At 45.4% G+C, this 14868-nt stretch overlaps 1 protein-coding gene across 1 annotated transcript; it reads left to right on the forward strand.

The window, feature by feature from the left end:
* The first annotated feature begins 1249 nt into the window (after nucleotides 1-1249).
* On the forward strand, nucleotides 1250-14087 carry MYMK (myomaker, myoblast fusion factor). The gene is made up of 5 exons (XM_065419009.1): nucleotides 1250-1384; nucleotides 4166-4280; nucleotides 8502-8650; nucleotides 10734-10850; nucleotides 13941-14087. The coding sequence occupies exons 1-5, from the start codon at nucleotides 1250-1252 to the stop codon at nucleotides 14085-14087; spliced, it is 663 nt and encodes a 220-aa protein (XP_065275081.1).
* The last annotated feature ends 781 nt before the right edge of the window (nucleotides 14088-14868 follow it).

Raw genomic sequence — 14868 nt, forward strand, 5'->3', positions numbered from 1 at the left:
CTAATGGAAATTTTCTCACCAAACTTTTCATTTTTGTCAAAAAAAAATTGGTTTGTTTATTTGAAAACCAAAAATCATACTTTTTCAGTTTTCAATAACAAAAATGATGGAAAACCTAAAAAATCCACAAAGTGACAACGAACAATATTTTTTGTATCAGAGGGGTAGCCGTGTTAGTCTGGATCTGTAAAAAGCAACAAAGAGTCCTGTGGCACCTTATAGACTAACAGACGTATTGGAGCATAAGCTTTCGTGGGTGAATACCCACTTCGTCAGACGCATAATACGTCTGTTAGTCTATAAGGTGCCACAGGACTCTTTGTTAATATTTTTTGTTTATTTAATACATTTTCAACCCGTTCTAACACCACTTTAAGAGTAGCCCTGGGGGGGCACTGTGACTCCCTGACACCCCTCTGAGTCAGAATTCTTCCTTTGCTTCCTCCTAGCTGCAGCGGGGAGTAATTTACTCTTGGGCTATCCCAGCAGCACATACAGTACACATAGGCTGACACCGCTGCCTGGCCAATGAGTTGAGGAGGTGGAGCTAATCCATCCATTCCCGGCCAAACTGGGAGGTGGTGGAGAAAAGCAAGCCTGCAGTCTGCTTACTTCTGGGCTCCTGGATTCAAAGTCCACGTGGCCCATGCGTGGGTACAACCGAATTCCTATGCCCCCTTACCCTCTTGGGCCAGCATGTAATCCATGTCACTAACTGGCCCAAATGAGGCCTAGTCTCCTTTCCAATACACATATGTACACTCTGCTACTGTCAGTGGGAACAAAACTTGACCCATATATGTTGCTTCTCTCTTGACACCATAACAGCCTGTTTACAAAAATGCTGGGCAAGAGTGAGACGTGTCAAAGGGTGTTTTGCTTGGTGGTACAGGGCATTTGTCCCCATTGAGCTCCAATGCGTTTCAGGAATGTTAAAAAAAAAAAAAAGAAAGAATGTGAAGACCATTTAAAGGGCAAGCCGTCAGCAGCTGTGCCATCTTCCCCTTCAGCTGCTAGCACGTGTCATCTGCTGACATCACCTAGAACGAACCCAGCATCAGGGCATTTAAATTTTAAAGCACACTTGCCACAGCTGTTTCCACAACACTCTGTAGTCCCACTTAGCGCTGCTCCATGCTGTCCTTCTGAGTCCTCTCTAACCAACTTTGTTACTGATTTTTTTAAAGATTTTATTCCTCTGAATAATAATATTCCTCCGAGTTTTCCTGTGATTTTCACCCATCCCCCAATGGGTTCATTAGTTGCCAAGCTTCTTCTCCCAACGATCAGCAGCCTCGTCTTCCTCCCGACCATCAGCATTGCAGCCAAGCGAAGATTCCACATGGAAGCTATGGTTTATTTCTTCACTATGTTCTTTGTTGCGGTAAGAATTCCTTCTGTTTGTTTCGTTGGCAATGTCCTATTTTACCCCTTTTCTGCAGAGTCTCCATTGGGAAACAAACATACGAGTGGGCTGAAAGATTTAAAAACAAACAAACAAACAAACAAACAGGAATTTTATGAAATACTAATGGGAATCTTATGAAAACACCATACACTGGGAGGGAACATAACGTATTGCGTATCTGAAAAATATCCACTATTGGATGCATTTCCCACTGTGTATTGCCCTGAGTATCCTGAATGAGATTCTTCAGTTTATGGTAACACAGAGCAGTGATCACAGGGAAATATATTTGAATCCTTTATCTTAATTGCACATTTAGGGTGTGGTAGTGTCTGTCAGTTTGTCCGTTACAGTTAGTAAGTGGCCATCCTGTATTTTGGTTTTAAACTGTATTTAAAGTAAGCTGATGTTTTGTAATTTTAGACAAAAGCATGCAGTGGAATTATTGATTTTACAGTAGCTGAATTATGGTGTAAATTAACGCTGGAAAAGGGGGGATTTATGGAGTAGCAGAGGAAAGATTGAGGGAGATGCCACAGAGTTATCAAGAAAGATGATTATTAACCTTCCAGTCTGGCAGAACAGTCTTGAAATTGTACCAGCCTAGACTGAAAACCTATTTGCCCTCCCTTCCCATGATAATAATGGGGGTAGGAAAGCTATTTTGTTCACATGCGCACACGGAAATAATGAATTCACTTGCTCTAGTCATGCAGGTGAGTAGGACTTTGCACAACTGTTCACTCTATTATTATATACACACACTGCTTCACTATACAGAATAGCATTCGCATCATCGACATAGTTACCTTTAAGAGACCATGGGGATGAGCATGGTATAAGAACCTGAACAGAACTGGATTTCTTCCACCATGCCCAATAACTGAACTAATATAATATTTAGCCTTTTTAATCATAGATTTCAAAGCGCTTTATAATGGCAAGTAAGAATCGTTACGCCCATGTTACAGATGTAGGGAAACGCAGGCACAGGAAGGTTAAGTGACATACCCAGCATCATCAAAGTACATCGGTGGCAGAGCTAGGAGTAGCACACATGTCTCCAGATGCACAATCCAATGCTCCATCCGCAGGACCACGCTCATCCCTCACTATAAAGGCCAGCCTTGTTAACCGGGGGAAAAAATCCTTCTAGCATCTAAAAACCTACCAGACTGGCTAATAAAACTATACCATGCCACGTAAACACATTCGGCACCATTTTAGGACCTATTACAACTCCCACTGAAGCCAATAGAAAACTTGCCAAGGACTTCAATAGGAGGTGGATTGGGCCCATAGAGAATAATCTGAAGATGCAAAATATTAAAATGTAAGAAAAGGGAGACAGCTGCCAGGACGGTCAGAGTATGTCAGGACAAGCAATGCAGTGTTGCAGCAGCTGCTGCATTGTATAGTCCCACTCGGACTCCCCCACAGGAAATTCTTCAGACCAGTGAAAGCATCTGTCCATCTTAGACAAGTGCTTCTACTTCAGCCAGAAATGCTCTCTCCAGCTCTCTCCTCCCCATCTCCAGCCTTCTCAAAGCCCAGCACCAAGCGGGGGGGGGGGGGGGAGTTATCTCAATGGCAAAAGCTGCCATAGAAAAGAGAACGGGCGGAAGAACTTGCAACAATTCTCACCGTAAACGATATTGGGATCCCCAGAGAGAAACGCCAGCAAGCATGGTTTAAGGTCTATTTGTTGCCAAACGGGTAAGAGACCAAATCAGGAGAGGGGACCTAGTGGAGTCTAGTTGTCAGAGGAAGAAACTAGAGCTAGGCAAATACTTACGACAAAAGAATTCCCACAAATATGCCTTTGATTTTTCCAGTGAATTTCCTTTGCCTGTGCTCATGTCAATTGTGTATGAAAACATTTTGCAAATATTGTAGCGAATGAGTTTACGGGCAGGAATGTCCACTGAACCAGTGAATTTTAAGGGAATGCTGCAGAGGTTGAAACTCACCCTTATACGGCGAAACAGCACAAAGTGTAAATCCCATTTAGGCTCAGTTGTGGGCTGATCCCTGCCTGTGGAAGAATTTCACCCAGAAAACCCATTTTGAATTCATTCACACCGGAAACATGATCCCAAGAGTTAGGGAAAGGAAGCTCACCATGTAATCTGTGTCTCCATTCAAAACACCTTGATCATCAATCACAGATTCCGGCAATGAGCTGTTCACAGATCAGCTGCAGACCAAGACTTTCAGCAAACGATTTTTCACAATGAATTCATTAGCGAAAAGGATGCTTGTCTACAGGCAACTCGCAAACAGGAATAAAGGCAACATTTCTTGAATCAATTATTGAATTAATCACCCAGCTGTAATCAGGACTCCTGGGTTCTGGTCCTGACTGGACCGCTGACTTACTGTATGTCTACTTTGTAATCAGAGATGTGACTGCAACACATGTAGACATTTGATCTGGGCTGTTCAAGCCTGCCCAAGACCCTGGCTATGTATCTGAGCAGCTAGCCTACGCTGCTGCGGCTTCATTACTATTGTTATTCGAGTTAGCTAGTTCAGGTATGTCTACACATACTGCAGCCACACCTCTAGTTGCAGTGTCAGACATACCCTTAAGGTTGATCCAGTACCTATTGAAATCAAAGGGATCTCCTTTTTTCTTCAGCGGGCTTTGAATCAAGACTTTATGGCTTGATAAGGAGCAAAGATACAATGGAAACTAACGAATTTAATGGTCATGTTTTCATTTGTAACATGCCTTTGTATTATCCTTTTTAATAGATTTACCATGCATGTGATGGACCTGGTTTGTCAGTGCTGTGTTTCATGCGATATGATATCCTGGAGTATTTCAGCATCTACGGGACGGCTTTGTCCATTTGGGTATCACTGATGGGTAAGCAAGAGTCTTTATCGGTTCTTAACATGTTGCAATATTTGTGGGTTGGTGTCTTAGGTACAGGACTCATTGGTGTCTGTGTCACACTGGTTAGTGTGCTTCAGTCATGAGAGAGATGCTGTCTCCTCTGACCCCCGACTATCGGACCCAACTTTGAGATGTTCCCTTACGGAACCCAACCCAAGCTGTGGATTCCTATGATTTGAATTGTGCTAGGGCCTCAGGCCTATTATCACAGGCCAGAGTCCCATTGTGCTAGGTGCTGTACAAACTCCGAACAAATAGACAGTACCTGTCCTAAAGAGTGGCTGGAAAAGCTCTGGATCTGGAGACAAGCACTGATTCTTGACAGGTCTGTTTAGGTATTTGTACCACACTCCTCGCCCTGGAAGCCAAGAAGCCCACAGATGGATGTCCACCACCATTATCAACTCCTAAGCACATCTTTTTATGCCAGGGCTCATTTCTTCAAACTCTGGCAAACATACATAAGCAAATCAAAACTAATTTCTTCTAACAAATAAATCCCCCTGGTTTGTCAGGGCCTGATTTTGGCTGTGAGGAAATATCAGAGCGTGTTGGGAAATGGAAAAAATACCTTGTTACCCTTTTTTATTTAAAATCTGTGGGTTTTGAGCGTTTTAATTTTTTCCTTTTCCCCCCCATGTTTCCCATTTCCCTGCTTTATTTTTCCTTTTTCCATAAAGGGAAAAGAAAGGGCAAAGAAAAAAAAAAGAACAAAAAATGAAGAAAAACAAAAGACAAAATTTTCCCTCTCCGATACTGTCCACACATTCTTTGAAAAAACTTTTTCACAAGAATTTCTGATTTTGGCAAAAAGGCCAGTTTTCAACAAAAACATGTTTCATTCAAAAAATTCCAACCAGCTCTAGAATATATACTCTCTTCCTTGATTCACATGAACGACTGACAAATCACTCAACTCTACCAACCTTCCCAATGCTCAAGTGAGAGTTTACACAGTCACATTCCCAACGTGCCTTGAGACCATTTTATCCCCACCTCTCTGGTCTCTTTTGATGGAAGGATGACTTGGCCAATCCCTGCTTTCCATGGCCTTTCAAGGCCAAGGAATCCAGAGCTTATGCAGCATTTACACAGAAGAGGGGGACAGGAGTACTTCACCCCACAACAAGGAACATGATAAACCTTCTGTATGTTAAAATGAGTGTGGGAAAAGTTAATCACAAATATGGTTGAGCTCAACAACAGTTGGAGTATCAAGGGAAGGGTTCAGTTGGTTCCTAGTCTATCCATCATGTTTGAACTCTCCATAGTGATGACTGAAAAAATAGGCAAATAAGATTCCAGGGCCACTCTCCACTAGACTATAGCAATTTGAAGGTAAGTGAGATTTAATCTATATATCTTGGCTGGTTGCAGCTAGGTTGAACTTGATTGCTTTATTATTGAATTTTACAAAAAAATCAGAACTAAGAGGTTTAAACTATTGACCAGCAGGGAAACAAATTAAAATGCGGACATTTATCCCTGTAAAAATGTGATCCAAGGACATAGAAGGTGTGGTGACTGAAATGCGGGATAGCTTTTCACCGTGTTGCTTGTAAAGATTGAACACACATGTGCATACGTCCAGACCCTTGGGCATGTTTCCTGGAATGCAAATCCAGGACAGCCATAACACAGCTGGGTAAGCTGGAAACGCATGGAGCCCACTGGGAGCCATAACTTTTAATCAGTTATTACCTGATTCTGTGCTAAACAAAAGCCTCTAATAATTTACTTGCATTGGCGACTTCAAGGTTCCAAACTTCAAGCAGGTGTCTGTGCAGCTTATGCTGCATCCAGAGCTAGTTAACAGGATTCAGATCTTAGGGTGGACAGGGCCAGAATAGTCCTATAGGATCACATGTAGAAGATGGTGCAAAGTCGTTAGGGCGGAGGGCTCAAAGTGAAGAGAATAAGGAGGAAGCTAGAGATCCTACCACGGCTGAACCACTGGCTCAATTGTCTCAAGTGCCTTGGCGTGTCCGCCTGGAAAACTGAATATTACGTCGTTCCCCAGGATCTCCTGGGAAAGTGAAATCAACCACCACCCCCTGAAACCTCTAGAGTTTGGCTGGCACTTGCAAAGTCAACTAGGGGAATTTAGCAACACAAGTCCCACTGAAATTAATGGGAGCGGTGGAAATCTTAACCTTTCAAAAGTGTCTAAGTCAGGCAGGGCCAAACTGTGGCTCGTGAGCCGCATGCGGTTAAAGTCCGGCTCGCGGAGCTCCCCCTCCACACACCCCCATTCTCTGCCTACCAGACGGGGCGGGGGGGGCTCGGGGCTTCTGCCCTGCATGGAGGGGTGTCTAATCGCTTTAGCCCCGCAGGTGGCCATCGGGGCAGAAGCCCCAGGCCCCGGCAGGCGCCACCCCCTGGGGCTGGTTGTGCGTATCTTGTGGCTCTTGAACTTCTGAAGATTATTGTATGTGTCTCGGAGGGTCAGTAAATTTGGCCACTCTAATTGATTTAGAAGCCTAATTTCCATTTTCAAAAGGGACTGAGTCCCTTAAGAGCCTAAATCCCTTTGACTTTCAATGAGACGCAGGCTCCTGAGTGCCTGCATCACTTATGAAAATGGAACTTAGGTTCCTAAATCTCTGAGACATTTGAAAAGTTTTACCCTTCGTCTCTTTCTGCAAAGGTGCCTTGGAAAGCCCCACACACGAGACCTCTGAGCCATGTGAGCGCTTGTCTGCCCAGCTGTGGGTTTGAAATAATCGTGCAGTTTATATTCCCTACAGATAACACAGCAAGGCCTGTCTCATGCTAGGGTACTAAAGAACTAGATGGGCCCAAGTTCTGCCTAAACTATTAACAAGATTTCTGCAGTTGGATCTCCTCATAGCACTTTACTGGGAAGAAATTATCATCATGGCTAATATTGTTAGTGGGTCTGTGTTTGTACAGCACCTTGCACAATAAGGTCCTAGCTTATGACTCAGGCCCCTAGGCAGCACAGTAATACAAATAATTAATAATAATCACAATTATGTCATGCCACCATGTGGGACAATGGGAAATATCCCCTTTGTGCCACTGCCCAGTACAATACAATGCAGTCTTGTGCCGTTCCAAACTTTAATTGTTTTGACAGACAAGCAGAAAATGTCAGAGGCCAGCTTCCTACTGCTTCTCTCGGTCTGTAATTGATGACTTGGGGGAAGGAGGTAGCCAGCTACACAGTGCTAACTGATCCGATCCTGGGCAGTTTGTCAGCTGGGAAAGCCGCCACGTGAAATATTATAAAGCATTGAGTGGGCCATCAGACTGGATGAATATTCCTAGCCCTGTTTGTTCTGCGTGCAGAGAGGGCCAGGTGCTTTAGAACTAGCTGGTCTTAGATCGCTCCATTTTACAGTTGTTCTTAAAAACCTCCGATGGAAGCGATTCTACCACCTCCTTTGGAAGCCTGTTCCAGAGCTTAACTACCCTTGAAGTTAGACACTTTTTCCTACTATCTAACCTAAATCTCCCCTGCTGCAAATTAAGCCCATTACTTCTCGTCCTACCTTCAACGGACGTGGAGAACAATTGATCACCATCCTCTTGGACAGCAGTTGGTGTCCCCTGTGTAAGATACATTTAGGAATCTCAGTATGTCCCCATTGCACCAGAATGTGCACCAAAGCCCTGTCTGCAGCTCGAATCTCACTCTCTGTGCAAAAGCTTCGCAGGTGTGCTGCTAACCTCCCCTTAACCCCTGCTTGCCTGGAGGCAAGTAGCTCTGGTGATCTCAGTGCTCTTCGATGCTATCTTAGATGCAGCACTGTAGGTGCCTCTCTCACCTCTGACTAAAGCTGGCCTCGGTTGAGAAGGAAGGAAGGAAATGAACTGCTGGGCAGAACATTTTCATGAGACATTAAATTACCTTTTTTTTCCCCTCAGAGAGCCTGGGAGTCAGGAGATCTGGGATCTACTCCCAACTCTGCCAGAGATTTCCTGCCCATCCTTGGGCAAGCCACTTTGCCTCTCTATACTTCACTTTCCCCATGCACTGTATAATAATACCAACCTAATAGAGATGTGGTGGGGTTAGGGTCAAATTCTCAGGGCTTCCGTCAGCCATGTTTAGCCCAAAGTGAACCCTTGGATGGAAGGTGCTGTAGAAACACCAAGTATCTGGAGGAAAATCAAAGCAATGGAAGATTAGATGATCTGATCCTCCCTTTGGTTTGTGCCTTGCAGCTCTGGCAGAGTTCGATGAGCCTAAAAGATCGACCTTTGTGATGTTCGGCGTGCTCACTATAGCCGTGAGGATTTACCATGACCGATGGGGATATGGCGTCTACTCGGGACCAATCGGGACGGCCGTCCTTGTGATAACCGTGAAATGGGTAAGCTGGCCACTTTACATGGGCTAAAAGTCACTTCTGGACAGAGAGCTGCCGAGTTCTATCCACCACATCAGTCCCACGTAAGCCCTGAGTTCTGCTTGTACCCACCTCTCAGGCTACCATCAAAGAACAGATTGGGAATTTCCCAGTAAAGCTTTCAAGCTACAGAGAAGACACTGCAGGGGGAATAATTTTCTTTTCTAAACCAAAGTCTGCTGTGCATTATGACACTGGGGCTGGATTCAGCAGGGAAATGGAGTTATTCTAGGAGACGAATAAATAGCTTTTCTTGTTCAATGAAAACGGAAAGCGGGCAAGTAGCAAAAAGCTTTTGTGATAATTGCCAGATTTGATTGGTCTGAGCCACTCTAGCGGATCTCATGTTCTTATGTTTCTAGTCATCAAGAATATATTCATGGAGTTTTTACAATAACCAGGAGGTCGTGTGGTCTGGTGAATTGCCCTGAAATCAATGGAAGATTTGCATAAAAACAGGTGGTACCGCAGAGCCATAATTCTGGTTGAACAAACACAGGCCTGATTCTCTTTTAAGGCTACAGCACGTGGTTTCCAAATTCTGGGGGTAACTAGAAAACAGTGGCCTTACAAAGGGCATATCATGCCGCAAAACATAGATTGCCACAGGTCAGATTTATTAGAGAGAGTGTCAGAATTATTAGATATCAGAGGGGTAGCCGTGTTAGTCTGGATCTGTAAAAGCAGCAAAGAGTCCTGTGGCACCTTATAGACTAACAGACGTATTGGAGCATGAGCTTTCGTGGGTGAATACCCATTTCGTCGGATGCAGAGTTATTAGAGAGAGAGAGTGAGTGTGTGTGAGTAAAGTTGATAGAACATAGATTGTGTAAGCATCAAGCATCATGGGAAATTCAGTGAGCCAGGTCCCAAGTTAATAATGTCACTAACCTTCACCTAAAACCCTGCAGAGAGCTAATACGCCTTTATTAGTATTTATTGTATTACTGTAGAGCCCCTAGAAGCCACAACAAAGATCAGAGTCACATTGTACTAGGTACTGTACAATGCAAACACATAGTCCCTGGCCCAAAGACTTACAGCTAGACATGCAGCAGCCAGCCCCATTTTGCAGATGGGAATTGAAGCACAGAGAGGACTAAGTAACTGGCCCAAGGTCATACAGGGAGTCTGTGACAGAGATGGGAATTGAACCTAGATCTCCTGAATCCCAGTCCACTGCCTTAAACACAAGACCAGCCTCCTGCCCAACCCAGAGAAATCTCATGGCTCACCCATCCCCAGCGTACTGTTCTCCATGCACATTTTAGAGGCCTCACACCCCAACCCTGAAAAACCAATATACCTTCGAGATAAAGATGGCCCTTCACCCAGACTGCCTCATTCCCCATGGACCTGTGAAAACTTCAAACCAAACACGTCTCTCTTACAGGTGCCATGTTGAATATTCTTCATCATTCTCTTTTCATGGGTCTTTCACTGCCTGGCAGGTGTGTCAGCAGACTCCATATGTCCACGTTCAATCTTCATGGCGGGAAGCTATTCAATGGATTGGCCACCATGAAGATGGGACATGGACATATGGAGTCCGTTGACCCACCTGCCCGGCAGTGAAAGACCCATGAAAAGAGAATGATGAAGAATATCCTGGCATTAGAATAATATATGGCACTCCTGTGGGCAGTTGCATACGAGGATGGGATGCTTGCTTCTCAGTTATCCTGTTCACTTTCTAAAGCCCAAATTATAGTCAGTGCCTCTGGCAGAAATCTCCAGGGCACTGGGGACCTCTCAGCTCCAAAGCGCTGGCTTTAAAATCCTGTTTTCGATCACAAATGAATACGTGGATTGGTGTTTTAATCAGAGGACATTTTTGTCCACTATCCGGCATAGTCTCTGCTCAAGTGAACCTCTGGTCTGGTCCCAGGCATTAAGAGCTTTAGGATCAAAGAGAGTAACCCACCAGCCAGTCACGATCAGAAGTTTTGCTTGGTTTGCTTTTTACTTGCATGGGATCTTTCAGAAGCTGAACGACGACACTGAACGTGGGGTGAAAGGGCTTCATATGCTTTCTGTTCCCTTCCAGCTGCAGAAGATGAAAGAGAAGAGAGGCCTCTACCCAGACAAGAGCGTCTACACGCAACAGATAGGCCCAGGCTTCTGCTTTGGGGCGTTAGCACTCATGCTGAGATTCTTTTTTGAGGTACCTGTTTGCACAATAAATTACGGTGATAATGACAGGGTGTGAAGGATATTCCCAGGGTAAGAGGATCTCTGGCTCAAATACAGCCCAGGCCAGAATTCATCTAAAATTATTGCCTAGTCAGCGGGTCTTAGTCTTAGTCCAGGTGCCAGCGGACAGGTGTCTTTTTCACATATAAAAACCACTGCCAGAGGCTCACCTGAGCAGACACTGTGCTGAGTGGTGGTTTAGGGGCCTACATCCCTGTTTTGGCTCCCTGCGATCCCCAAGACTCCCGCCAAACCCTGTACGCCCCCAAACTCACTCGGCACCTAAGTGTCAGGTGAAAGGTCCCTTGGTGCCCATGTTACTGCCTCTGAATGTGTGTGTGGCTGCCTCACCCTAAGCGTCTGGAGACCTATCTCCCGCCTAAGCCCCAGAGCAACTCACGAACCAGGGGAAACCGGGTATTCATCTGCCTAAATCATGTGTGGGGCCCGATCCAGTAGACATACGCAGAGGCCACGTAATGGATTGGGCCCCATACGAAATCCTGCTGAAGGAGGAAGGGGTGGGGCCACTACCCAGCAGTTAGAGTGCTCACCTGGACTCTCAGAAACCCAGGTTCAATTCCCTTCCTTGTCGGTATCTCCCATTGGCTAGCTTAAGCAGCTCCCCACCTGGCGCGTTGGCTTTTGTGGATTGCATTCTAAGGCCCCTATCTTCCCCATGCATTTTATTGGCTCCTAGGTGCCTCACTCAGGCTTTGTGGATCGCAGTGTTGTTTTCTAAGCATCTAAAAGGTGGGCTCTGCGACACTGTGTATTGCAACGCCTAAATCCCTTCATGGATCCAACCCTTCGTGCCCTAACTCACTGCACCACCGTGCCCGGGGAAGCTCTGCTAGAGGTGCTAACAAGACTATTTAAACTGATGGCTTCTCACTGTGGGCATGCCACCCTCTCACGCAGCTCCCCACGGGAATGCCTTCCACCCAGTGCATTGAACAGCTTTGAAAGGAGAAAAACTGGTCTATCAATAGAGCCCTGCAAATCTGCAGATATCCGCTTTATAGCCACGGATATCCATGAACTATGTTTGCAGATTGCAGATCGGATGTGGATACAAATTTTGTATCTGCGCAGGCCTCTATCTATTAATTGTAACCAGAGTTGGGCAAAGAATTGACAGCGAATAATTTAGTTGATAAAGATTTTTTGCCTCTTTTTCCAGTTGTCTGTGGACAGCTCACAATTTTCTCCGGTGGGGGGGCCTCTTGAAAATCTGGCCATGTGTGATTTAGCCAAAGGTCAAAACACAAATCAGTGTCAGAGTGAGGAACAGAACCCAGGAGTTCTGATGAAGGGCCTGATCCAATGTCCACTGAACTCAGAGGAAGGACGCTGATTGACTCCAATGGGCATTGGATTGGGCCCTAAATCTTCTGTTGTAACCAGTAGAATATACTCTTTTCCTGTATAGAAGGCCCCACGTCACCAATGTCCATGAAGGAAAGGGAGAGGAATAAGATAACACTCTTGACACAGCCTCTAGCTGAGCCTGTGTTCAGCTGTTGTGTTACTGCCATTTTGTGCATTGGGAGCAAATCGATACGACTTCTCAGGGATGCCAGAGGATTATTTTTCAAAGCTTTAAGTAATTGCAACTTCTAGCAGAACGTAAAAGTGTCACTTAGCACAAATTCCCCTCCCCCCCATCCACAATCTCCTCCTTCCTTTTGCTTGAGCTTCTCCTAAGCACTGTAATGAAACACTTCATTCAAGAGCAGGGAAATGTGCAAATCTGCCGGCGTTAAATCCACTTTACTTTTCCACCGTTGCCCGTTTAAGGCTGGAAGCCCTTTTTCAACACTGAAGGGAGGCAGAGGTCTCAGGATCTCATTCCTGGGGTGGTGGGCGTGGCCAGTATTGCCCAGATGGCCTGTAACATGGTGAAAGAAGAGGGGACGGGTAGGCCGTGTACACAGAGCATTTCTCAGTGATGCTCCTCGAAGGGCGAGATTTTCCAAAGAGCTCGGTGCTCTCGTTGAGGCACCTGAATAAAGGTCCCATTTTCAGAAGTCCTCTGCATTCATCCTGGCCAGAATAGAAGCCAATCTCTTTTGGAAACTTGGTCTTGTTACGGAGGCAAACCACACTGGGTCAGGTAGTTGTGAGCCTATTTGGACACAGCTCCTTTGTGGGAGACCACGAGTAGCAAATATGTTCACACCATAAGGGTGAAATTACACCAGAGACCAGCCTCATGAGGGCATATTCCATGTCTGTGGGGATTGGCCAATACTGGGTCTAAGTTCAGGCATACCAAAGCAGTTGAAGGTTGCTGTACCATCTTAGGTGAGAGGTACTGCAATTTCTGGCCGTTAGGATGATTCAAAAGGCGTTGATAGTGAGTTGCTAGATGCTATCCCATGGTCTCTTAATCTCAGAGCCTCAAGCCATACTGGTATCTCTGTGACACTGCACACGGCACATCTCCAGAGCTTCCCACACAGGAGGCTCAAGCAGCAACAGCCAGCCAGAGCTCAGCAAAAAGTGCCACAAACAGTCCACCTCTCTTTTGTTTTCCCGTTCTGTGAGCATCCATGTGACTGGCCTTTACTAGCATGAGTGGCCCTCAGAGTGCAACCTTTCAGCATGCACATCCAAGCATCAGCAGAGAGCTAAATGTAGTACAGTGGCAGAGAACTCGTTTTAAATCTGGTTCCTGCAGCAGCATTCACACCAGAAATCTGCTGATGGGTCTGATCCAAAGTCCACTGAAGTCAATGGAAAGACTGCTGCTGACTTCAGTGGGTTTTGGATCAGGCCCTATAAGAGCATTGCTCATCCAGTCAGGGAACAGAAATAACACCATGTGATTTATTTGACCAATCGCAACTAAGCAGCACAGCTTGAATTTCAAATAGCAAAGCACTAAGTGAAGGGAAAAAGGCTGAATGGGGTCCCAGGGCAGAGAACCATGGGATTAAATCTGTCCTGGGTGTATATGAAATATACTAAAATTTCAGAGATGTGAAAATCTTGAACCCAGAGAGGACCCAAATCCTCCAGCACTGGAAACTCTCACTGACGGTCTCTTTGGTTGCAGGAGTGGGATTACACCTATGTGCATAGCTTCTACCATTGTGCCTTGGCCATGTCCTTTGTCCTGTTGCTGCCCAAGGTGAACAAGAAGGCAGGGAATGCAGGAAACCCCGCCAAACTGGACTGCTCCACTCTCTGCTGCTGCGTGTGATAAGATTCTCCCCCTGCCTGGAGACTGGGGCGTCTGTATCTCAACATGCACCTGTTCACCACCTTGAAGGACCGTATGAAAGTTATGCAGCACTCGCTCTTTATTCCAGTTGGGATCGTGACCAGAAACAAGCTGCCAGCTGTGAAGCTTTTTTTCCTACGGTGGAAAAGAATTCCACTGCCACCCCCCACACCAAAATGCAGGTTGTTACAAATTTTTAATTTGCTGATGAACAAAACTGGTCCTATTCAACCTGAAAGGCCTTGTCTCTTGGCCATCATTCATAACAGAGGCTTCCATGTGCCCATGTAGCCAGCTGATAACTTTCTCCGTAACTGTGTGTATATTCCCCAAAGAGAAACTTTTGTCCACCTTAGAGAAGTCCTGGCTGGCAAGTGATCCTGTCCATTGGCTACTGAGTAAATCCAGCAGGTCTTTGCCTCCCCCAGAGAGTTCGGTGGGCCACATCTCCCTATGGGGCATCACATTTCGTTTGCCTTTGGAAATGAGCGTTAATGTTGCACTTTGCACACTTGCAAGTGTGAGTTTGCTAAGCCTGAGTGGGTTTTTGCTTTTTGTAACACTGAAATAACAGAGCCTGTATTTTTGCTAGAAATTTACTATTTTATTTACAGCTTGTCTTAACATTATATGTTTAACATGTTGATTTTGTAAGTCTGGCCCAACTGAACCTTTAACACTGTGATTTGGGTACAGAGCAAATACCGGAGTTGAGGGTCACACCACTACCCTAGCTTTAATGTCATGATTAGATGTTTAG

This window comes from Emys orbicularis, chromosome 18 (genome assembly GCF_028017835.1).
Source record: "Emys orbicularis isolate rEmyOrb1 chromosome 18, rEmyOrb1.hap1, whole genome shotgun sequence".
NCBI classification, from domain to species: domain Eukaryota; kingdom Metazoa; phylum Chordata; order Testudines; family Emydidae; genus Emys; species Emys orbicularis.

Coding starts and splice junctions, on each gene's coding strand:
- MYMK (XM_065419009.1), top strand. CDS start 1,250: ATGGGTTCATTAGTTGCCAAGCTTCTTCTCCCAACGATCAGCAGCCTC. Junction 1,385..4,165: donor TCACTATGTTCTTTGTTGCG/GTAAGAATTCCT, acceptor CCTTTTTAATAG/ATTTACCATGCATGTGATGG. Junction 4,281..8,501: donor CATTTGGGTATCACTGATGG/GTAAGCAAGAGT, acceptor TGTGCCTTGCAG/CTCTGGCAGAGTTCGATGAG.